Raw genomic sequence first — 24,404 nt, forward strand, 5'->3', positions numbered from 1 at the left:
CCGTCTGGCTCTTGGCAGCGCGGTTGTGGTTCGACCGCAGCTGCGGCGTTCTGAGACCAGGCAGCCCCGGCCTGTGGGAACGAACTCCCCTGCGGCAAACACCCTCAAACGCGCCCCCCCCCCCTCCCCCCCGGGCCAGTGACCGCACCGCGAAACGCCGTGAGCCCAATAGAGCTCTTTAAAAAAACACACTTCCAGGAATTCAATGTCAATGTGTTATATATGCCATTATAGCCACATTTGCAGAGGTTTGCAGTGTTGCATCTGAGCATACGACTCGTTCGTTTTCATTTCCCTGCATAGGAAATGCACAGAGTGAAATGCACAGAGTGAATAAGAGGGTAACGCTTTGTCACACTGAATACTAACATATACCAGCCAGGCTAAGACCAAACAGATGCCGCAGTCCACTCTATCTCCTTTATTGGACAGTAGGGCTACTTTGTTCCAGTGCAATGACAGGCACACATGTTTTCACATAAGACACACATCTGAGTTGCGTAAAGGAGATGCAGTACATGGTTTCGATAACTCATGATTTACTTGGAAGCAATGGCTGGAGTGACAAGCCTTTTGCTTTTATGTTAGAAGTAGCTGTTCTTCCAAACACACTCGGCCTTTGTACTTTTACCTCATTCATTACTGTTGGAAACTGGCGACAGTTAATTCATTTCCAGGTTCTGGGCGTTGTTCCTTTTGTGCTTCACTGCTAGCTAACTCTTTCTGTCTCAGTTCGTATGCTTGCTGTTGTAATGTTTAAGGTGAAACTGTTCCTGAAATGGGTTTTTACGGCACAGATATAAAATCATATGATGGTGAATAGATAATAAATTGAAATTTGTTTTTGGGGGAGCCCTCGTATTTTTATGGCAGTGAAGAAGTGATCTAGGTTTTTATTTCAGTATGAATATTAGTACAGTACTTTAAATGAAATTTTATAATGGGATTGAGGATAGAAGAATACCCACAATTTCAATTGTCCAATTTAAAGTTTGTTGTCCAAGACAATCCCATAAATAATATGCTACCCAGTGAAATTCTGACATTTATTTTACCCATACGGGTTGACAAATGATAAACCCCCAGTCTTACCCATCTTGTGTTTATTTGAAAGATTCTGGGGGAAATTATAAAGCACCACACCATTATGAACTCTCTCCTTCAGGAAATGGGCCTGACTTGTGTATCCATATGCTAAGGGTCTGTTGCGCGGGGGTTAAGCTGTGATTTATAACGGGGGAAGATGTGGTTTATTTTCAGCTCTGTAGTAGTGATGAAAGACGGCTCGCAGATTGCTCGCTTGGTTATAAATTCCAAGCTCGCGAATGGTGCTTTCTAAAAAATCTGTTCAAAGTTTTCATGACCAAAGGAAATCAAATGTAAAAGTTTTTTTTTTTTTTTTCCAAAAATGATTCCCATGCAAAGCTTCCAGAATATAATGTATAACAAAAGAAAGACTAGAATATGTGAACTCAGCGGGAGTTAGTGGTTAAGGATATGGGATTTCCATCCAATTAATGTTTAGGATTTCCACTAAAAGAAAAGGAAACAACACTCTTTAAAGGATTGTTTACCATGTGTACACAGTTAATCACCCTCTGAAGTACGAAAACGAGCCCCTGTTCTATTCTGAACACAACCCAATCAACAGCAAATATCCTGTAAAAAAAACATTATATTATTACAGAACAAAGACAATTGCATGGTCAAGTGCTTGTTTAAGATTACCAAGCATAGCCATGTCTGTGAGTGGCTATATTTATGAAACTGACATGAGAAACAAAATTCCATTTGACCGAAGCCTGCCTACGATTCCACACAAAGACAAACTAGACTTTGCAAATGCCTATTTATATTTATAATCTTTCATAATGTTTGTGAAAGTGAAATTCAATTTTAAGAACTGTATCAAAATGTGCCATTGAACTCAGGTCATTGATGCTAAATACCTTACCCTATATAAATGAGCCAGCTAGCACTATGGTATTTCTGCAAATATTATCTTGATAATAATGATGTAGGCTACAAGTAAAGAAAATGAAGTTCAAAATAAAGAAATGAGTGCACAGATTTGTGTGAAATGAATAATTGAAAAATTGGCTAATGAAGTGACTATTGCTTAAATTAAATTAAATGAGTGAGCAGTTATGCCACTGACTCACATTCTGATTGCATCAATATTCATGTCGTAAGTACAGCCTCCATTTAAAGATATCTTAATTTTGTTCATGAATTGAGGGCCTTATATACATACCATTCAGCATAAATGTTGGATAATGCTCATGGTTTACTGATTATCAGGTACAGTTGCTTAGTCGTATAAGCCTTTCAGTGTCACGTCTCATTTGATTTCTTGAGATATGGCATGTCAACACGAGACCATAATGATAGTGCTGAATTGATGCATGCACCAAAATTGCCTGCACTAATACATACTGTATATGTTCAGCCACCATATAAACATATGGAGGCATTAACATTTTTTCAGAAAATATGCAGTTTTGATATTATGATATTATCCTGTCTTTATCTTTCCAAATTTCAAATACTTAATAATGAAAGGTTGTTTCCGTTCAGGATTATTGGCAATTATATTCTTTGGATACCTGGTAAGAACCAACTAACACACACACACAGATTCTATTTCATGCTCTTTAGACCTTTGACCCAAGCATTGACAAACAGGTGCTCTCTTTACAGTATCTTGTAACATGAAGGATCGCTCTCGTCTGGTTATTTTTCAGGCCAAGTAGCTGTTGGAATCATGAGGGAGCGGTAAAGCTAATTCTTTGTTTTAGACATTAGACGTCAAATTATTTTCTGAGTTCCAAAGAAAGAATCACTGTGTGTCTAAAGGCAGATTAACATTTTGCATGCATTCCATGAATGTTTTTAGAAAATGCATCTTATAAAACCCAACAGCTGGAACCAAATCCAATTGCTTGTATATTTTATTACTTTTGGGTCTAAAACATTTAGATTTTTGAATCACCGCCATGATAGATAAGTAAGGGCAATAAGAACCAGATGATATGAATTATAAATTCATTTCAGCGATTTTGAAGGAAATAAACTGACCTCAGTGTCTGGGCGCATTTGTACAGCTGCTTGACCGGTACAGCTATTGCCTCTCGAATCAATATCTACATCGGTTCAGACTCACTTAAAAGTTAAAAGTTACTGTGCTTTAAATATCAACCAAAAGAATGGACATTCTATCGTATATACCATCAAACCCCAATGGACTTTTTCAGACCAAATGGAGAAGCAACATTTTTGTGAGATAGAAATAAGATTCCTAATTAATCCGGGTTTGCTTGAATGGTGGTCAGTATCACAATGCTAGTAGTTTCATACATAGAATAATTGTTGTATTTAGCTATTCTGATGTAATCTCTACCTCAAATAAGCACATTTACTGCATGAAATGTACCATAGAAGCACCAATCTTATATTTTCCAAACACGGTGTTAGAGCGGACCTTCAAAATCAGAATCCTGACACAACTTAACACACACACACACACACGCACAAGCTTTCATTCACAGTCTCTGTGTCCACACCTGGATATCCTTGGCTTTTTGCACAAGCCTGAGATCCAAGTTCTAATAATCTCGATGTAAATTGAGAACACTTAAGTGATCTTGCGGGACTAGAATGCTCGCCACCAGGGGTCTAGGAAGTGGCTTGTGCCACAGATGTGCCTTCTGGCTTAAACACCGTCCGCACATAAAATTCTGCATACTGAGTGACAGCAACACGGGTCATTGTGGTCCTCGATTCCTGCTGAGAGCTGAGTCATTATTACTAATGGGAGCATCGTGAATGCATGAATGCATTATCCTTTAAAGCACCATGAATGCATGACTGACAATCCGTTGTCAATCCTGCACTAACAGAAGTAAGCATTACTTAAAATACAGGTAATGGCTAAAATTACCAGACAAGTGCTCAGCTAGTGTAACATGTATAACAGTTTTATCATTGTTGTGACAACCAAAGCTTGTAAAATTTTAGGTCAGTGTTCTAGAACTCCATTGCTTTCCATTACCAGTAGTGATTGTCGCACCAGCATTAGAATGTTCCGTTAAGATCACATGTTGTGATCTTACATCTGAAAGGGTTAAAGGATTAATGATTGGGAGAATTCTCCCCACAGCCGACCCATTCTATTGCACTATCGTCCGACATCTGGCAACGTGGTTCTTAGTCCTCCGGCTGCGTGGATCATATTGAATTGATTCAATCCTTTGTCTTCCATTGTTCATCCTTCCACCATCCAAATGAGAGGAAACCACCGTCCAATTGCCCGGGTAGGTCATGTGGGAAATAAGTTTACGGAAAAAAAACGCTTGATAAAACCGCGATTTTGAGAGTGACATAGTTTCACAATTCACTGGTGAATTTAAATGACTTCTCTCTCGTTTTTGTTCAGTCCATTCCCCTGAAGGGGAAAAAAAACACTTTATCAAACTGTTCACAACCAGCTTTCTGACTGTGAAGCTTGCAGTGCATTTGGTATTAATATCGAGCATCAATAATAAGGTCGTTTTACAAAGACATCAGGCCCCCATTAAGAGAAAATGACCAGGGACATATCTTTCAGTGTTACTAGAATATTCCTTCTGATTTGGTTTACATCTGTATGTTAATTTCATTGTAATAAAAGGTTTAACTTTATGAGCCACATTTTCTATAATTACCATGTTAGTCATATATAGGCAATGATATAGATATAGATAGATAATTCAAAGTATGCTCAGTCTAATCAGCACCACAATTCATTATGAATGTATAGAAGTTATTTAAAAAAAAAAAAATAACAAAGTGATTACCTTTAAAAACATGTGGCTTTCAACAGCAAATAATGTATCAAATGCACCAGCCACTGCTGGATGTTGCATAATGTAGTCTTCATCACTATGCATTCTCAACCTCCCATGCCAACTTCATCATTCAATTACTTTTTAAACAGTCCCATAAGGAATTTATACATTCTTTTAAGTTCAATGGTTGCATAATACTAACATTTAGTATGGTATAAGTTATTATTGTTATTATTGGACTTTCTGTGATTTTAATTCTGTTTTTCATTTCAGGATAAAGCAAACTTCAGTGTTTAAGATAATGCCACAATTTCATTTATTGCAGTATAGAATCAATAAACAAGTATTTCCATTTTTAATGGGTGATTATAGAACAGTGTTTACTCACAGGAGCAATAGAAGAGTGATGAATTATTGCATGAGTGCAACAAAGAACTGAGAATAGGTCAGATTGGCAGGTGTTATTCCAGTACAGGAGTGATCTGCTTCAGCCTTAGTCTATGTGTCTCAGTTTGGTTCAAACCGCCAGGTAAAATAATTACAGAGTCATTCAAATAGCTGTCATAATTCCCCTCAATTTTCTAACCCGCCTTCTCAAAATATGTTATCGAGGGGGTCTTACGGGAACTGTTTAATGTTCTTCACTGAATCACTGCCTTGACAGAACATAAGATTAGCATATATTTGTAAATCATCCTGGCATTGAAATGTGCAATTATAAGGTATGGTGTAAATATTCTCAGAACTTCTACCATGATCGTATACCAGGCTTTTTAGTCTTGTTTACAGTCAGCTGAAGCCAATATTGATGCAAAATGTTTACTTGAAAGCTAACGTTGAGCCCAGATCTTTGTTGTTGGGCTTGGGATAGCATCAGGACACAGTCCCACTTGCGCAGGCCTCCCTTAGTCCATCCCACAGATCCTATCGGAGGCCGCGTGTCTTCCAAAAAATCCCAGAGCTGCCTTGGCAGAGAGCGACCGTCTCCAACTGCCGCAAACAAACTGTTTCAATCAGGCTGAAAACAAAGCCGTACAGGAGGCCAAGAAAGGCCCGACTGCACAAATTACATGTGAAAGAAAAAAGTATTTCTGGAAAAATGATCTGAGGAATACAATAATTATGTTAATTTGCATTACTCCTGATAGCTGTTTGGAATGTTGGGATGGATGTGCACAAGCCTGTGTTCCGGACTTCTGGAGAAGACCCTAAATGAGACGATGTGTTTGTAGATTCTGGAGAATAACGCTTATTAATGAAACAATGTAGTTGGGCCATTGCCAGTTTGCACACTTCTGACAGACTCCATTTTGGGCCTATTTGATCAGGTTTTGTTCAGTAGAACAAAATGGCCTTTTGTTTAGAAATTGGGCGAGGTGACGTCCATGTCAATGGGCTTGATTAAGTGTGCATTTATGCTGAACACCCAGTTTTAACTGAAAGAGCTCTACTCACTTGGTCAGCTTCAGGTTCTTCGGTGTTACACGATCACGTTCATGAGCCATGACCATGAAACAAGGAGTACAACGTTCTTTATTTTAAACAGCAATGAGCCTTCTCCTTTTCACTGAATACTGTACAATATGCATTAAAATGTATTTCATATAGACAGATCAAAACAGCATAGTGTTATAGAGGTGCAAGTCCAATAAAGACTAGGTTCTCATCCTGGACTGGTCAGCCACAGTACCTCTGAACCTAGCAAAGTGGACTCAAAGAGGCTTTGTGAACCCCAATATATGTGGCATGTAAGTGACAGTGTAGTAGTATGGAACTGGGCTTGCAAATCTGAGGCTGTTGGAACTCCCAAGTAGAGCTTGTTGCACTCTTGAGCAAGGCACTTAACCTGTCTTTCTTCACTAAAAAATACACCCAGCTCTATGTATAAATAGCATGTATAAAGAATGTCAGCAGGCTATGCTGCTCTGAATAAGAATGTCTACTAAATGTCTGAAATGTTAAATGCTGCCTCCACACTAGCTGCAGACAGAGGTCTTACTTTCCGGTATCAGAAAAAAGACAGTTCAGTTTATTCGTGCTTGAAGACAATGAATTTTTACATTAGATAGCATTGTAGCAGTGTAATGTGGGAGGCAAGGCTAGTGTTGAGATGGAACATTCCAATGTATTTGTACTTTACGATGAAGAATTCTTAAATTAAATAGCACTGCAGTAATGCGGTGTGTGAGGTAAGGCTAGTGTTGAAATGGTACATTTCAATTCATTTGTGCTTTATAATAATAAATTCTTAAATTAGCTAGCTCTGCAGTAGTGTAGTGTATGAGGTTAAGGCTAGTGTTGAAATGGTTTACTGTGTGAGGCTAAGACTAAGCTGGAGCGGGTGTTTGAATGCTGTGCAATGCAGCGCTGAAGTGGCAGTGGTGACAGATGGGATTTTTTTGCATGGAAATCCATCTGCACTGTTTCAGTCCGGCCGGTTGCCAGTACCATGTGAGAATCATTACAGCGCTGGTCTAGTCAGCTTTGGCACACAGCGGCCCGCATCACTGTCAGTGACTAATTCTAGCGAGTGTAACTGATGTTAACCAGTGCCTGCGTTTAGAGGACTTTCCTTTGAGATGGTGCAACAGCAGGACCACAAAGTCCTCCTAATGGAGGCATTTCTTCGCTGGGTATGCTGTTAATGCATACATACTGTATGTGTGTATAAACACAGACCCCCCTCCCCTCTCCACACACACACACATACACACACACACGCACGCACACACACACACACATACACACATTCAGCTTGATGACCCTTCCTTCATACTGCAGCCCTCCTCGCCAAGGTCACACATATTTTAAACCAGGCCGTCGCAAAAATAACCTCCCTTCCCCCACCCCCCAAAGGCCTTCCCATGTGTTTTATATCATTTCAGGCTTTCAGGTCCACCGCAAAACAGAAGGCTTTCATTTTTCACTGTCAGGTACAAGCAGAGCTCGGATCCAAACGCCAACCGAGAGCATTCGCCTGTTTTAATTCGGCGGCTCAGTACTTGCAGCTGTGTCGTGGAAGTGGTGTGTCGTGGTGCTGGGACAAGAGACACAAGGACGTGCCCTCCACTGTGACAGCTACGGGGCTGAAGGCCAGTCTCACTGTGGAGTCATTACTGGAAAACGAACGCCCAAAATGCCTTTCTGTCCAACAAAAGTTACAATGCAAGCCATTGGCAACCAGGAGACATGCTGAACCATTCAGCAAAATAGAGAAAATCTATTTCTCTTCTCCCGATTGAGATGACAGATTCAGTGTAATCAATTCTACCATCGCCATTTATTTGTATTCTTAAATGCTGAATATACAATGAGAGGTTGTCAAAACTATTCTGCTGGCAGATAGCGATCCAGTGAATTGATATTTGGAATGGGAATCAGTCCCGGGTAACAAGCTCTGAAAACACTGGATGGCAGCATTGTACTGTAGCACATTAAATGTTTCTTTTATGTATCTCCCACTGGTTGTACAGGCTGTATTTATGCAGTAGCATTGTGCTCCACACAAATATCCCGGTGGGGACAGTAAAAGTAAATATTAAATCTTGTACCATTTACTGGAACCAAAAATGTATTTCATAAACTGCAATTAATTACAGATAATGTCTACGATGTAACTACTCTGAATGAGGCCGGGTAGTAGATCATTTCTGTAATTTTCCATGTTTATTGCAGTTTGTATATGCTGCTGAACCAATTACTGTTCCCTTCCCCCAATAACACTGTGTGAATGTTCAAATATTTGCCAGTCAAAATCATAGTGCTGTCAGCATTCAATAAAGAGCGACAGAATTCTCCACCTGACAATAAGCAGACATCCATGTGCGTAAAGCAGTGCTGTGGATTGTGATCATACCGCTGGAAGGGAAAGCGTATTTAAGATGACAGATGACTGCAGGGAATTGTGGGCCAGGATGGCCTGGACTACAGATCATCCATTAGGTTCCATAACAAAGCTTAACTGCTACTTTTGGAGAAATCATCGCTGAAGAATATCAGGACGCACCGTCATGGTTTAGTTGCATAAATCATTTAACAGAAAAACGCATCGGGGGAAACAAACTGTTGAGAAGGTTTTAAAGATTGATATTGGGTCGTAGTTATTGCTATTGAACTAAGGAATTCAACTAAAACTACTGCCCTCAAAAAAGGAGAAAGAAAAACAAATATCAATGATAATACAGAGTTCTGGTTAAAATGCATTTACCCAAAAAGAAAATAGTATTTTCAGTCTGACTGCAAACAGATACGCACAATAAATGCATGCATTTTTCTGCCAGCCAGTATGTTTTCTCCAATTTGCGGCTACGAATTCCAAAACGAAGATAAAAAATTGGACCACTCCAACCCCGTCCCTCTCTGCAGTCATGGACCGCTGTAGCCCTGTTCCTCCTCTGGTTCGTGCCAACACCTTGATGCAGCCTGGAGCTCCAGATGGATCATTCTGCCCCTCTAAACTGCACACTACATTTCATTTGGACTTCTACTTTTCCAGCTAGTTTATAACATCAACTGTAACCTGCTCAACCCATTTTATTTGCTATGGTAGATCCCTTATTACATTTTGGTTACATCTTCTATTGCTATTTTACACCAGGCCAGCCAGCAGAGGATGAACTCCCCCTCTATAGCCAGGTTCCCCCGAGATTCCTTCCCATTGGGGAGTTCTTTTTTCCACCATTTGAGTTTTTCTCCCCACTGGGGAGTTTTCTTTTAATGCATGTCCTCACTATTCACAGGTTCAGGTCTGGTTTTTGCTCTTTTACTTCTACTCTGTAAAGTGTCTTTGTGACAGTTCTCAGTAACAAGTGCTATATGAATAAAATTGATTTCATTTGAAAAATGACCCAGCAGCACTGATCTGTGCGGAACACGTTATTATGAGGCCAGCAGCTTAGCGTCGCCATCTTCAGGTCACGTAGTGCTACTGCTCAATTTACAGCTCATAGTTCTCTGAACACTCCCAGGATTATAAAAAGTTTATGAATTTGAAGTCCAAGTCTTAATCTGTAGCGACACCGGCTTTCTCATAGTGCCAGAACTGTCATCAGTAACTTTTTCAGGTTTCGATGATCTGTGCTGGTCTTTGCAACAATTATCATTTTGTTTAAAAAGCGAATGTGAAGTTTGAAATGAAAAGCAATTTATATGCAAAAACCCCACAACCAGGGTTATAAGATTGCTTTAAATGCAACCTAAGATCAGGTTCATGCAAGTCCAAAAATTCTTTAACTAGATAACTGAATTTTAGTAATAGCTGCCACGGCAAGTCTTTTAAAAATTAAATTAAACACAGTAAACTTATTTATTAACCTTTATTTATACAGGGGGAAAGGTTGACTGAGCACACAAACTCTTTTACAGCAACGCCCTGTTAACACCCCCAAGTCTTTGGATTGTGGGAGGAAACCGGAGCACCCAGAGGAAACATGCAAACTCACAGAAAGGCCCCAGCCAGGATTCAAGGTACCTTCTTGCCAACAGTGCTAGCCACTGCACCACCGTGCTGCCAAAAACCATTGAGTAGATAAAAAAATATGTTTCCGGTTGGGCGGACAAAGAGCAATGCAACACAGCCCACCAATTCAACCACTTTTCAAATCAACATCACATCATTAAAATATGATTAGTGCTTCATAGTTCAGAACACTGCTTTGGACACAAGATACACATTCAAAGTGTACATTTCCTCATAACTCAACATCACCAATGATCCCACCCCCGGAGGCTTGCTGTGACTAATAGCACACTTAGAGAGGTTTAGGGAGCATGTGTTTCTAATTGGGGTGCTAAGAATCCAAGCATGCAATGGGAGGGCAACAAAAAGTGCTCCTTCCTCCAACAGCTTTGGTCTATAGTAAAAAAAGGCGGGATAAGAGGACGTTACCCTGTGCTATGGACACTAATCTCCGTTTGCTTATTGGATCAAGGTTGGCAACTGAAATCAAAGCCATAGGTCAATATTGTGTGAGGATCAAAGACACTCCAAAACCAAATCGTTCATTGTACTGTACACTAACCATTTCCATAAGGTTAAACACATTTGAGGAATATATTACACATCAGAAAATGCTTGTCACTGCCAAGAAGAAAGGCTATCATAAAACCATGAAAAAAGTGATTCCATCTGAAAAGCACTTATGACAATTGATACACGATGTGACCAAAAGTATCTGGACACCCCTTGGTTTGGGGCTGTTTTTCATGGTTTAAGCTAGGCCCCTTAGTTCCAGTGAAGGCAAATCTTAATGCTACAGCATACAATCACCTTATAGATGACTCAGTGCTTTCCCAACAGTTTGGGGAAGGCCTTTTCCTGTTTCAGAATGACAATTTTTCCAGGCACACAGCGAGATCCATATAAACATGGTTTTGTTGAGAGCGGTGTGGAAGAACTTGACTGGCCTGCACAGAGCTGGCCCTGACCTCACTAATGCTCTTCTAGCTGAATGGAAGCAAATCCCAGCAGTAATGCTCCAACATCCAGTATAAAGCCTTCCCAGAAGAGTGGAGGTTGTTATAGCAGCAAAGGGTGAACCAACTCTATATTAATGTCCATAATTTTGGATGAGATGTTGGATGTCAGGTGTCCACATACTTTTGGTCATGCAGTGTATGCAGAAGTAAAAATCTACCTTTGCTGCTGTATACATTTGATTCAAAGCAGTCTTTATTGCAATCTCTTGGCAATACTTTGAAAGCTTGTGATTGTTCACATTTTGACATAACCACTTACTGATAAAAGCTAAAAACAAAAAAACTATTTTTATTGCATGCATAAATTATCTTTAAATTAAACATTAATAAGACAGTGAATAAATTACCTAAATTAATGGTCTCATTTAAAGTACAATTTGTTCCAGGCCGCTGGGTGGCCGAATCTGCTAAGGCACTGATCTAGTGCATGGAAGGACATCACAGTGTGGCACTGAATCTGGACTGCACCAGTGCCAACTGTGGTTGGCTGCCCTGCCAAGAGATGCACAAGTGGTTCTAGCATTGGCCAAGGATTGGAGGGTCTCAGCTGGTCAGAACAATGTCACTGTGCACCTGTGACACCAGCTCACCAATTTACGATGCGTATTTTGTTGGTTTTTTTGGGGGGTTGGAGATTGGCCAGTACAGATAACATAAGCTTTCAAATATTTCATGGGAAGGAAATGGAAATTGTTTATTCGGGGACCTGTACAGCGGAAGCATCCAGAATATTTAGCGAAACAAAAGCAGGGACAATTTCCAAAAAGGTAAAAACAATGACGTCGACAACAAAACAAAAACAGACTCTTCAGCTTTAGAATCTCTTCCTCTTCACAATCTCCGGTTTCCAATTAACTGGATGGGTTTCTTCAGTCTGAAAGCAGAGCAGTCAGTCAAAACATTAGTAGCGTCAGTAAGTACAATCCTCTCAAGCGTCTTCATTGACGCATTTCATCATACATTGCAGAACAGTTCTAGACTCTGTGGCTTGTTGAGTGTCATGTCATTTAGGGTTTTTGAATGCCGGGTCTCCTGGCAACAGGGGCATGCCAACGACTTAAGTTTGCCAGGCTGGTCATGGAACAATACTTGTTTCTTCCTTTTTTGCACGGTAGGAGTGCAGAGGCAATTTGTAAAGAATTAGACATTTGTTCTTCAATAAATGTACCCTCAGAAGGCTTGGGATATACTCAATGCTAAATACAGAACCAAAAGACACTCAGCACTAATTGGTAAAGAGCACTTAGGACTAGAAACACATTCTCATCTTAAATGAGGTTGTGGCGAGGCAAAGGTTGTGACGTCCATCTCTCACTCAAGAGGTTTTTACAACCAATGAACTGACTACAGTTCAAAACGTGCAAGACCACCCACCGAGCCCACAGATGTCTGGGATTAAAATAACGAGGACATTAACGAGGCAGGTCTTTACCGCAGTGTCGTCCTCTCTGTACACCTTGATGGTCTTGTCGGCCTCGGCGGTGATCAGCCTGCTCTCCGATTGGTCAAAAAGGCAGGCAAGATGCCGATCGCTGTCAGGAGCCGCTGCACGCGCGTGATCCGCTGGAAGTTGTAGCCGGTCCTCCAGTCCCACATGTGGATGGTGCCGTTGTCGGCTGAGGCGGAAATGACACATCTCAGATCAGCAGTTGCGCAATTCCCTCTAATTTCATCCCACAGATTACCAATCAGCAGTTAAGTCAGGCAAAATATTAAGTGAGCATACCATTGCCATTGCTTTTAACCTTTTAAGGTGTAAGATAACAAATATGTGATTAGAATGTTACATTACATTACATTACAGGCGCTTGGCAGACGCTCTTATCCAGAGCGACGTACAACAAAGTGTATAACCATAACCAGGAACAAGTATGACGAACCCCTAGAGAGAAGTACGGTCAAGTGCAGGAACAACTGCATAGTTCAACTTGGACCCTTAGGTTAACTGATTAACACTAACAACTAGAACGGCAACAACGCAGTCTATGGAAAATACAAGCAGTATTAAGACAGTAAGCATCAATCACTATGAAACAGCTGCCTAGTTACAACCTGCTTACAGTCATTTACAGGGGTAGGAGGATGGAGAGTGCAGCCTGAAGAGGTGAGTCTTCAGTCGTCGTTTGAAATGGGAAATGTTCTTCCCTGAACATTCTATTCCTGATGTCACAATCAATACAGGTAATTGAAAGCAATGGAGTTCTAGAACACTGACTTAAAATTTTGAAAAAAAATAAAAAAATTCCAAAACACCCACTCTTCAAAGAGACAAGAGAACCAATGGCCATTTGCTCTTTTTTCCCACATATTTTCAAAAACAAAATGGTGATATCACAAACTGCATATGTAGGTGCTTTTGTGGATTTGCCCTCTGAAAACTAGTCAGAAATTGATCCAAAGTAGAACTTACAAAAGTACAATAGCTAAACTACACATTCCCAGAGTCCTCACATCTGTAATGAATTAATTTTAAATGATGATACTTTAAAAGCTGCACCTTGTTTTATATAATTACTGCACTTGAGAAAGACTCCTCTCTTATATCCACCAAGGCCATAGTTTACCTCCCGATACCAGAACGCCGTCTGAGTTGACTGCCAGTGTGTTGATGATAGCGTTGTGGCCGGAAAGGTTCTGGATGAAGCTTCCATCCGGGAACTTCCACTGCTTAATGTTGTCTGGGGAACCGGAGGCGAAGGTGTATCTGGATGGAAGAAAGATCAAACTCGCCAGGTATTTCACGCCTGTAGTAAATGCAAGCTGCTAGCCTTGTGATGCTAACATCTGAAGAGGCACAACCAGCCGCTGGAAAGCCAATGGGTAAATGGGTACTTACCCCGGCATGCTGCTTGTGCAGTGGTACAACTTGGTGATGATGGGGCTGTGTTTCTACGTTCTATGAAAAGGCATTTCTAAGTCATTTAGCTCCCAGTAGTTGACAGTCAGCTTACATTACATTATGGGCATTTAGCAGACCTTAAGCACCTTGCTAAAGGGCACAACAGCAGAGTCCAATCTGGGAATTGAACCTACAACCTTTTGGCCACAAGCCCCGTACAAGGACACTACACCAAAGCTTTCCCTTGTTTAGCGCAATCATGTTAAACGATGGATATTTCCCATGATTTTACAAGATACGTATTAAGTGATGTTAGCAGAATGTGGTACTCACTGACGGGGGTGCAGAACAAGGGCTCTGACAGACTTCTTGTGATTGGTCAGCGTGGCTCTGGTCTTCCCGGCGACGAGATCCCACATTCTGATGGTGGTATCGTGGCTGCCTGTTCAAGCGAAAGGAAGATGGACGAATGAGGCTGAGCGTATTGAAGCAGACGATACAAAAAATGGTTCCTGGAGATGTATGGCCAGCGGTCCAAATGCACTCTGTATTAACAGCTTCCATAAGCTGGAGGCAGCTCCTTGATGTTTTCAAAAGGAATCTAAATTCTGACCGAGAACTGTGAAAAGTGTGCGGCAGGGGGAAGGGGTTACCGTGGATACAGAGGGAGGGGGCTGTACCTGTGATGACCTGAGGTTCCGCGGCCTGGCACTTGACCGTGGCCACCGTGTTGGTGTGTCCGGACAGCGTGTGCACGTTAGCCTTGGTCCGGATGTCCCAAACCTGCAGCAGCAGCACACGGACTCATTCAACAAACGCACTTTCTGCCACGTCTCTCAAGATGGACGACAGCCGATCACCTGCGGCTTCTCAAATCACCGACACCACGGCTTTTTAACGAGAGAACCCGCCAAATTAAACCGTGCCTGAAGCTATGACACCTGCTAGACGCAGACGGTTACATGAAGCTCCCCCCGCCCCCGTTTCCCAAACCCGTGCAGGGAGGAGCCCGCGGGGGGGGGGGGGGGCGGGACTCACCCTGGTGGTGGAGTCTCTGCTGCAGGTCACCAGGACGTCGATGGTGGGGTGCAGGTCCAGGTCGTACACCGCGCTGAGGTGGCCGTGGTAGTGGCGGATCACCTGGAAGGAGGGGGCGAGGCGATCAGCGGGCTGGGGGCCCTCGGGAGCAGTGACCCCCCCAACTCCCCGTCTCGCGGAGGGGAGAAAATAAAACGAACGGGGGGGAGAAGGCACCTTGTTGTACTCCAGGTCCCAGCACTTGACCTGCTTGTCCTCCCCGCAGGAGAAGAGATAGGGGCTGCGGGAGCTGACGGCCACGCCCCGCACCGTGCTGATGTGTCCCGTGAGAGAGAGCTTGAGCTTCCCACTCGCCAGGTCCCAGATCTGTCCACAGAGACACGCACAGCTAAAACACATACATCCTCACACATCCCATGTACAGGGACAGGAGACATTATTGTCATTGCAGAAGGTGGGGGGGAGGTGACAGTACTCGCCTTTATGGTCCTGTCGGCTGACCCGGTGACAAACCACTGGTTCCCTGGCTCTACCGCGATGGATCTCACCCACCCTAAATGACCACTGATGACCTGGAAGAGAGGTACATATACGACCCTGACAAAGTACATAAGGCAGAAGAAGCACTGGGCACAGATTGAACAGGAACCCAAACTGGGGTTGTGTCTTTCAAAACCATCCCAAACTGAGTCAGTCTGAACCAGGCAGTAATGCGCTGCACAATGCTCTTATTAAATGAGACACCAGAGGGCACTGTGCTATTGCCTTAGGGCAGTGGTCTCCAACCCTGGTCCTGGAGAGCTACAGGGTCTGCTGGTTTTCATAGTGACTCTGCACTTCATTAATCAATTAGAGCAGTTGATTACACAGTTAACTTAACTCACCTGGTGACTTTGATCTCAACTGGGTGCTGATTTTAAGGTGAAAACAAAAACCAGCAGACCGTGTAGCTCTCCAGGACCAGGGTTGGAGACCACTGCTTTAGGGCCAACATTGCTTTACGACCCGCAGCAGTTAGGCCAAAACGGTTTTGGAGACAGAGAGCTGTGGAGGAACCCCTCTTACCCGGTACAGTTTCCACGGCGGGTGCCACTGTGGCTTGGGCATGGTCGGAGCTTTCCTCACCAGCGACACGTTCTTAGTCCCTCCTGCCTCCGTGAGGGACTGAACAGCGCAAAACGGAAAGTGAAAAGACAACAAGTGGCAACAAGCAGAGGCGAAAACTGTGAACAGCGGTCAAGGACGAATGATATGCACTTGCGAGGTTCCGTCATTCAATGCCTCCAGTGCGGCACAACTTTGCGATACCACACATTTTTGTTTGATATCAAAATTGGTTATGACAGGCCTCCACATCCATTATTGCTGCAGCCATAATGCAGCCCCTGAACCCGAGGCAGATGTGCTCACCATAGCATGGAGAGGAGGCTGTGACCTGTCCGCACTCCCAGCATGTCTGTGAATGTCCGCTACACTGGCTGCAGTGCGAGTGGTATCCTGCCTGCAGAGGGCAGCAGAGAGCAGATTTTTCTTACTTTATCAAACACTATGCCACTAAAATTTATACAGATGCACTTTAAACTTTAAAACTTTGCTTTGATGACAACCACTAATTACCATAACCTATATCTCCTACTTCTTGCTCACACCAGTCCTAACCTTTCACCTCATATTTTCTCAAATTTTAAAACTAATTCTGATAATGAGGAGTGTTAGAATTTGCCCGCCACTGGTAAAACTTTGAGGTCTCTTACAGAACAAGGCATTTTCATTGTTCAGAATGACATTATGCAGATACTGTCGCAAAAAGGAAGGGTAGTACCTTGCTTGTGATGGAGGCAGTGCTAGCGCCAGTGACTGAACTCCACCTTCACTGGGCATCTTCTGCATCTGTGTGTCGGCCGTCAGAGCTACCCCTAGTGAGAGAGAAAAACAACAATTCTTGCAAGTGAGAGTTAAAACGCATAATGCTTTGATGACAACTGCCACAGATACTACTGATGTTTTAAATGACAAAAAATAACAGCAAATGGCAGGAATCTCACCAGGGCCTGATGGATAATGATGTGTTCCAGTGATGAGATACTCTGGATCCAGATCTGAAAATGAAGCAAAACCTTGTTTCAGGATGACGACAGATTCAACAGAACCCTCATATATCATCATTCAATCGGAGTCAGTAGATCTCACCAACACACAACATACCATTACTTCAGACTGAGGTATTATTTCAATACAAGCATTCCTAATACATTGGGCAGGACTGTAAGAACCTGCCTGAGTGTGCTGGGTACCCCTGCTGGCTGTAGGGGTCAGTCATCTGTTGCTTGGCTTTCTCCTTCCCCTCTTTAAGAACGGGCATGTGCAGAACACCACCATACTCCGCACGCAGCTTGACTGTCATCTTCAGTTTATGACTTTAAAACAACCCATAACAAAAAAAAAAACTCAATTCAGTCAAGAGAACAATTAAGGCAGTACAACCACAATCCGGTCCAATATTAATTCTTTCTGATATGATAATCTCCACAGAGTGAAAGCAGAGAAAGCGTGAGCATTTAACGCACAGCGGGTCGACACTAACCTTCCCTCGTCAATGGCTATCGGCTTGGCATGATCTGCCACGAACATGTCATGCGTTCTCTTGAGCGACCTGAACACCAGCGTGTGCACGGAGTGTTTCTGAACGTCCTGGAAAGGCGGACATACAAGCAAAACGAACGAACATGAACAACGATCGTCCCGATACCTAATGTAAAGGTCCGAAAACAAAATGAGTGTAATTGAAGTTACCAAGGAAGAGCAAGAGTTATACAGCGTAGCTAACTCGTTATACTAACTAACACGTTACATAAGCTGTATTTGCATTTCAGACTACGGTACGTGAAACGTGTGACGATGACATACCTCTGCCATTGTGAAATGTTTTTATTAAAACGCGATAATAACACAAGGAAAGGCAATTCATAAACAAACTGCCACCTCCCTCCGTGGCTGCATCAAACCACGCACGCCCATGCGGAAATATTTCCTTGGTAAATAGGTTATACTTCCGGCTAACTGAGTCAAGACCATAGATATGCATATTGAAAGTCCTATGGTCAAGACATAAAAACTATATTTAGGAAAAGTAAGAACGTAACAAGTAAGTGATATGCTCTGAGTGTGTAGGAGGGTTGGAAAATATCCAGTTTTTGTGTTGCTCTGTGATTCTGGAAATAATATTGCGTAAATAGTATGAGTCATGTAACAAATATTTTTCTCAATGGACAATTTCTCTTTAAATTTAATATTATCCTTTAGACATGAACGAATAAATAAGAGTTTGATTTATATTAAATGCTTTAATTTAACTACTCTTTATGACTTTTAATTCGCATTCTTAAGTGAGTTTTTCTTAGTTCAGTGAAACAGTACAAAGTGTCTGTTTGAGGTTCATCCCACACATCCAATCATGCCATTGTAGCAAACAAACCTGGGGCAAGGAGGGCAGTCAAACAGGGTTGTCAAACAAAGTACATTGATTCCAGCTTTTTGTAGTTCAAACAAATTTTCTTGCAAAAATAATCTCTTATTTTCCCTCAAGAACAGGCCTACAGTTAGATACCGTTTTTTTGTGGTCCTTTTACCTTTTACTAAGGATAGGTTGCTTAGGAATAATAATACTAATAATAATAATAACTGGAGTAGAAATGTTTATCTTGCAATGATCCTTTTTCCTGTGTTGGATTGGATCTGTATTGGATTGTTAGGGATGTATCCAAATCTGAAAACCTATTTGTAAATGTACAGATGATGCATTGTATACAGATATTATTTTGTCCAATGATACAAATTGACCAAGATATTTCAGTAAGATATTCTGAAGATGGGTTGAATGGAAAAAATGAGAAAAAGAACCAATATGCAATAAAACAGAACCAACATACAATAAAACATGAATATTTGAATACACAGCTGTATCTTTAGCAACTTCATTGGAAAACGTTTTTACATGTCTTCTATTGACAATTAAATAAAATGAATCAATATTAATTTAGTGCTGCATACTAGCCGAATTACCATTTCACTGAAAAGTAACATTGTGCTGTGGTTTGATTGACAAATTGCCCCATTCCAACATCAATTCCCAACAATGTTAGTCAGTGTTGACAGAACATTTTGGGTTGAATATTAGACAATGTGTCATACAATCCTACCAACTGAAAAACAGTACCTTAAAGTGGAGAGGGGAGGAGTCTGCGTGAATATATAAATACTGTGCTTTGCCCTGAGGAACATGCATTAGAAAGAAACCACCATTACAGAAACCAAGACACATTTTTCTTCATCATGAAGCGGCTTCTGCTTCTTTGTCTCTTTGTGTATGCTGTGCAGTGTGCTAGCACAGACTATGATGAGTCTGACCTGGTAAGTTCCTTTTAAGAAGGATTTGGTCGTGGTAAATATATCAGTCTTACTAAATAACATATCTCAATATTTTAACATTGCCTGTAGTAATTAATGGTCTTATCTTTTGCAGGATGATACCGTAGATCCTACGGTAAGATTTCTTTTTCTAATGTTATCCCAGAATGCATAATCCCATTAAAAAATAATACATAAAAATTTGGTGACTACATCTCTAATAAAGATTTAACCATTGTGTTCATTTATGTAACACATTTGTGAAAAGTACTATGAGGTGTGGGAACACAAGGAACTGTTTGATAGGCGAAGCCTATAAGCAGATCCTTGTCCTGGTCACATGACTGACGTGGTGAATGAGCACTGACTTAGGCACTCTCTTCTCTTTAGGCCAAGACGCTTGACCCGAGGGGACACAGGCCTGTGTCGAGAGGCAATGACCGCTACTCTACCTATAATCCCGCTCCTCCACCTGTCAGCGGATCTAGTACGTACCGGGGCCGGCCCTCTACAACTACCACGGACGAGAGTACCCAGGAGCAGCAGAAGGAGGAGCAGCCGGACGCAGGGGGCTGCACCCACCTCTCGGAGAAAATGGTGAGTCATCGGTTCTGTTTCTCTCTCCGTTACTCAGGTCCGTATTCAGGAAATATGTTGGACGATGACTGCTAATCTGGGATCAGTTTAGTCTTTTAGCTCAGGATGAATAAGGTTTGGTTATGTTCGAGGGAAAACTGATCCTAGATCACCTCTCCTTCTCTGAGGCACTTTGTGAATATGGCCCTCAGTGTACAAAAACTTGGTCTGTCCATCCTGAATGTGTCAAAGCAGACATACGCTGTGGTAGTGATACAATGAATTAATATATTTATCAATTATCAAATACTATGGTATATGATATGGTATGGCAAAATGCGGTACGATGATTATAATAATTAAAATATAAAAATAAAAGTAAATATAAAGAAAAGTAAGGAACAGTCTGAATCCATTTTTAACAGTAAAGGACAAGGCAATTTGTTTTTGATCATGTTCCATTTATCATTTAAAAAATTAGTTTCCCTTTCTCTCAGTTCTCTGCAGAAACCTTGTTGTATGGAATGATGGTTCCCAATGTTATATGCACTAATAATTGTATGATTCCCTTTCCTAACAGGGTGTCATGTGTCCAACTGGATGTGAACTGAAATCCGTCATTTTGAAACAAGAGAAGTCCGTCAAAGCCGCGGTCACTAAGCTGAAGGAAGATGTGAACGACCTGTCCAAATCCTCAAACACCATCTACCGTTATGTGGATGGCCTTTCGAATGCTCTCAGAGAGAGGCAGCGCGTCAGTGAAGGTAAGCTAACACCTCATTCCGCTGCCTGCGCAAGACTTCATACTGTACTCCAGTTACCATGAATAGCATATAACATAGTAGGGCCAGCCAGCGGGGACCTGTACTATTCCTGAATATAGTTCAGTACCTACTGATAATTCAATAATTCAACAGTTGATAATGTAACATTTACAGTGATGGGTTTAGCCAAATTCTCTTCATGTTTCCCCTCTGCCTCACTTCCATTGTGCTATTCACACCCTTTCCTTGTGTGACAGACAACACCAATGTGGTCGGGCAGTACACCAATGACCTGGAGGGACAGCACGCCTTCGTGAAGGACACCATCGACACAACATTCCCGTCCAACATCAGGATCCTCCAGAAGGTCCTGGAGAGCCTGCGGGATAAAATCCAGAAGGTGGAGACGGCCATCATGGCCCAGAGGACCAAGTGCGACAAGCCGTGCACCACCTCCTGCCCCATCCCGGTGGTTTCTGGGAAAGAGTGCGAGGACATCTTCCGGAAGGGAGGGGACAACTCGGAGATGTACCTGATCCAGCCTGACTCCTTCTTCAGTCCATACAAAGTCTACTGTGACATGACCACTCTGAAGGGAGGTGAGTGACAAAAAACTGTTCTCTCCCTCTCCAGCTCAGCTGATGTGTGGTGAACATTCTGGCAGAAAATGGCTGCTGTGCATTACCCAGTTGGGTTTATGCGGGTTCTTGTTTTCAGGCTGGACTCTGGTCCAGAACAGGCAGGATGGCAGTGTGGACTTTGGCAGAAGGTGGGACGATTACCGGGCCGGTTTCGGCAACATCGCATCCGACTCCGGAAAGGGTTTCTGCAGCAATCCAGGTGAGGCAGCGGGAAAAACCCATTCACGTCAGACACTGACATTGCCCACACCCTCATGTTATGCCTTCTGTAAGTAAAAGTCCTACCATCTGTTTCTTCCACCCATGAACTCAGCCAGCTGATTTCACTAATTAGTTCTACTTGCTAGCTGAAGATTTGTGCTGATTAGCAAATCCTGGCAATTGGAACAAAATACTGGGGAGGATTTTTATTTTATGAACCTGGATTTTCCACCTCAGAAATTTGGGAAAAGAAAATGCGCAGGAGTTGCGTAATGGTAATGTGGCTCATACACGTTGACATGCTCTGTGTTTGCGGTCGCGCTTTTATTCTCTGTGAATGTTGCATAGTGAAGTTACATGACCGCAGTGCCACAATGTGCTAAGTCTGCTCTTCCCGTGTATTAGGGGAGTACTGGCTCGGCAACGACAAAATCAGCCAGCTGACCAAAATGGGCCCGACTGAGGTTCTGATCGAAATGGAGGACTGGAAAGGAGACAAGGTCAAGGCCCAGTATCAGCAGTTCACCGTCCAGGGCGAGATGTCGGGCTACGTGCTGGCGGTGGGCAAGTACCAGGGCACGGCGGGCAACTCCTTCCTGGACGGGGCCACTGAGCTGACGGGCGAGAACCGCACCATGACCATCCACAACGGCATGATGTTCAGCACCTACGACAGAGACAACGACAAATGGTGAGTGCGGCGGCGAAGGTGGTCGACGGTGGGCTCTGGGTGGCCTCGTTTAGCCGGGTCTGGCTCAGCGGGGTTCTGGGCCGCGGTGTCTCACGGCGCTCTTTGCCTGTGTCCCTTAGGCTTCCGGGAGACCCGACCAAGCAGTGTTCCCGGGAGGACGGAGGAGGCTGGTGGTACAACCGCTGCCACTCGTCCAACCCCAACGGCAGGTACTACTGGGGTGGGCAGTACTCGAAAGACATGGCCAAGCACGGCACAGACGACGGCATCGTCTGGATGAACTGGAAGGGGTCCTGGTATTCCCTGAAGGCCATCAGCATGAAGATCAGACCGTTCTTCGCCGCGCGGTAATGCTCGTCCCTGATGGCCGGAGACCTCCCTCAAGATCACCCGACAGCCTGACATCATACCACATTATCCCAGGCCTCCATCTAAGTGTTAAATAATGGCAACAGCACTCAGCAATGCTGGTTACATTTCAAAGACCTTAAAATACCGTTGGCAGTGTTTTAACTTGGAAGACGTTTGAATGTAAAAATAAAAAAGAAGTTTATATGTGCTAGAGAAGGAGAAACAACTGTAGCTACATGGATAGCTAAATATGTACTGTACAACATGCAGGTAACTAGTGTTGGTTCTTGTTATTTGAAAAATGAAAGAACTTGATCAAAAAAATTGAACCAGAAAAAAAACAAAAGAATTATACAGTCCAAAGCTTCAAATCATACCTGTTGGGGATGAATTTTCATAGAGATATTACATGATCACGACTTTGCAAACTGGACGTATAGGAAGACAAGACAGGCACTAAAACTGCTATCTGGTCATTTGATTTGTTTGTGCAAAGACAAAGACATGGGATGGCCTGAGTTGATGTGGTTTCTTGGTTTCTGTCCATCAATAAAATGTGATGATGAGCATCTTCAAGACTTGTGTGATTTAATTTGCACAATCCTTGCATAAACCTCTGTGCCATATATATAAACACTATTGGGTTATTGTGACCTGTTCAGTCAAGGACAGGGTGGGGTGCAGCACCCCAGAACAGTCCCATGAAGTAAGTTAACAATAGACTGCCAGACAACACAAAAGAAAGCAACATAAGCTATTCTTTACCATCGTATACTGTACTAACATTGTAACACTGAGCTACTGTGAAGTAATATTATACTTGACAGCAGTCTCAAATCCGGACATTACAGCCAAATAAAGAAAGGCTTTGATGTCCCATATCTAAACTTGAAAGCTATTTAATTATTGTAATGGCAGGCCTACTTCCTGATCGATCACACGTCTGTTCTGCGACACCTGGGAGTGTGGCTTGCAGCAACAGATGGGAGGGAGGTTAAGATAGGGAAGGCACTGCACCATGTACCAGCGTTAGCATTTTAGCAAAGCCACATTGTTTTTGTAGATAGTTGGTGAAGTTCTCCTTACAAAAATAAACACTACATATATTAACTCTTGGGATTATTGCAATATTGCAGTGCCCATGGAACCTCCAGAAATTAAACCCATTTCCTGTGGGTCTCTTCAGTTTTTGAAAAAAAAAAAAGAAGAAGTATATTATGAGTTTGTCACCCATAGCCATCACCAGGTGCTATACTACTGCTATCTTCAGCTCCTTGTTGCATTTGGATTCAGACCAAGTGAATGACTTGGCCGATCAATAATTTTCCAGTTTTCGGTTTTGAAAAACTACTTTGTTGCTTTAGCAGCATGTTTGGGACCATTGTCTTGCTGTAGGATAAAACGCCCATTTGCTTGAACTTATGCAGATGAGATGCTTCTGTACACTTCAGAATTTTTTATGCTGCTATCAGCAGTCACATCAGTTACAATGAAGACAAGTGAACCAATACCTGTGGCAGTCATAGCAAACTGTAAACCCCCATCGCCATGTTTTACAGATGAAGGTGCTTTGGATCTTGGGCAGCTCCTTTT

The 24,404-nt window shown here is 42.5% G+C and overlaps 2 protein-coding genes across 2 annotated transcripts; one reads left to right on the forward strand and one right to left on the reverse strand.

Annotated features, from left to right (window-relative positions):
* Positions 1-11,474: 11,474 nt before the first annotated feature.
* LOC135259751 (pleiotropic regulator 1-like) lies at positions 11,475-18,261 on the reverse strand. Its single transcript, XM_064344460.1, is given in 16 exon segments — positions 11,475-12,177; positions 12,736-12,860; positions 12,863-12,919; positions 13,868-14,007; positions 14,476-14,584; positions 14,823-14,925; positions 15,181-15,282; positions 15,397-15,546; positions 15,660-15,752; positions 16,246-16,344; positions 16,591-16,681; positions 17,003-17,096; positions 17,226-17,279; positions 17,458-17,597; positions 17,765-17,871; positions 18,088-18,261. Coding segments are annotated over 16 exon segments (1,533 nt in total). The 5' UTR covers positions 18,097-18,261; the 3' UTR covers positions 11,475-12,117.
* Positions 18,262-19,450: 1,189 nt separating this feature from the next.
* On the forward strand, positions 19,451-23,382 carry fgb (fibrinogen beta chain). The gene is made up of 8 exons (XM_064344463.1): positions 19,451-19,590; positions 19,703-19,723; positions 19,978-20,184; positions 20,744-20,927; positions 21,185-21,526; positions 21,645-21,767; positions 22,175-22,460; positions 22,580-23,382. Exons 1-8 carry the CDS (start codon positions 19,513-19,515, stop codon positions 22,809-22,811), a joined length of 1,473 nt encoding a protein of 490 aa, XP_064200533.1. The 5' UTR covers positions 19,451-19,512; the 3' UTR covers positions 22,812-23,382.
* The last annotated feature ends 1,022 nt before the right edge of the window (positions 23,383-24,404 follow it).

The sequence above is a fragment of the Anguilla rostrata genome, chromosome 7 (assembly GCF_018555375.3).
Source record: "Anguilla rostrata isolate EN2019 chromosome 7, ASM1855537v3, whole genome shotgun sequence".
In the NCBI taxonomy this organism is placed as follows: Eukaryota; Metazoa; Chordata; class Actinopteri; order Anguilliformes; family Anguillidae; genus Anguilla; species Anguilla rostrata.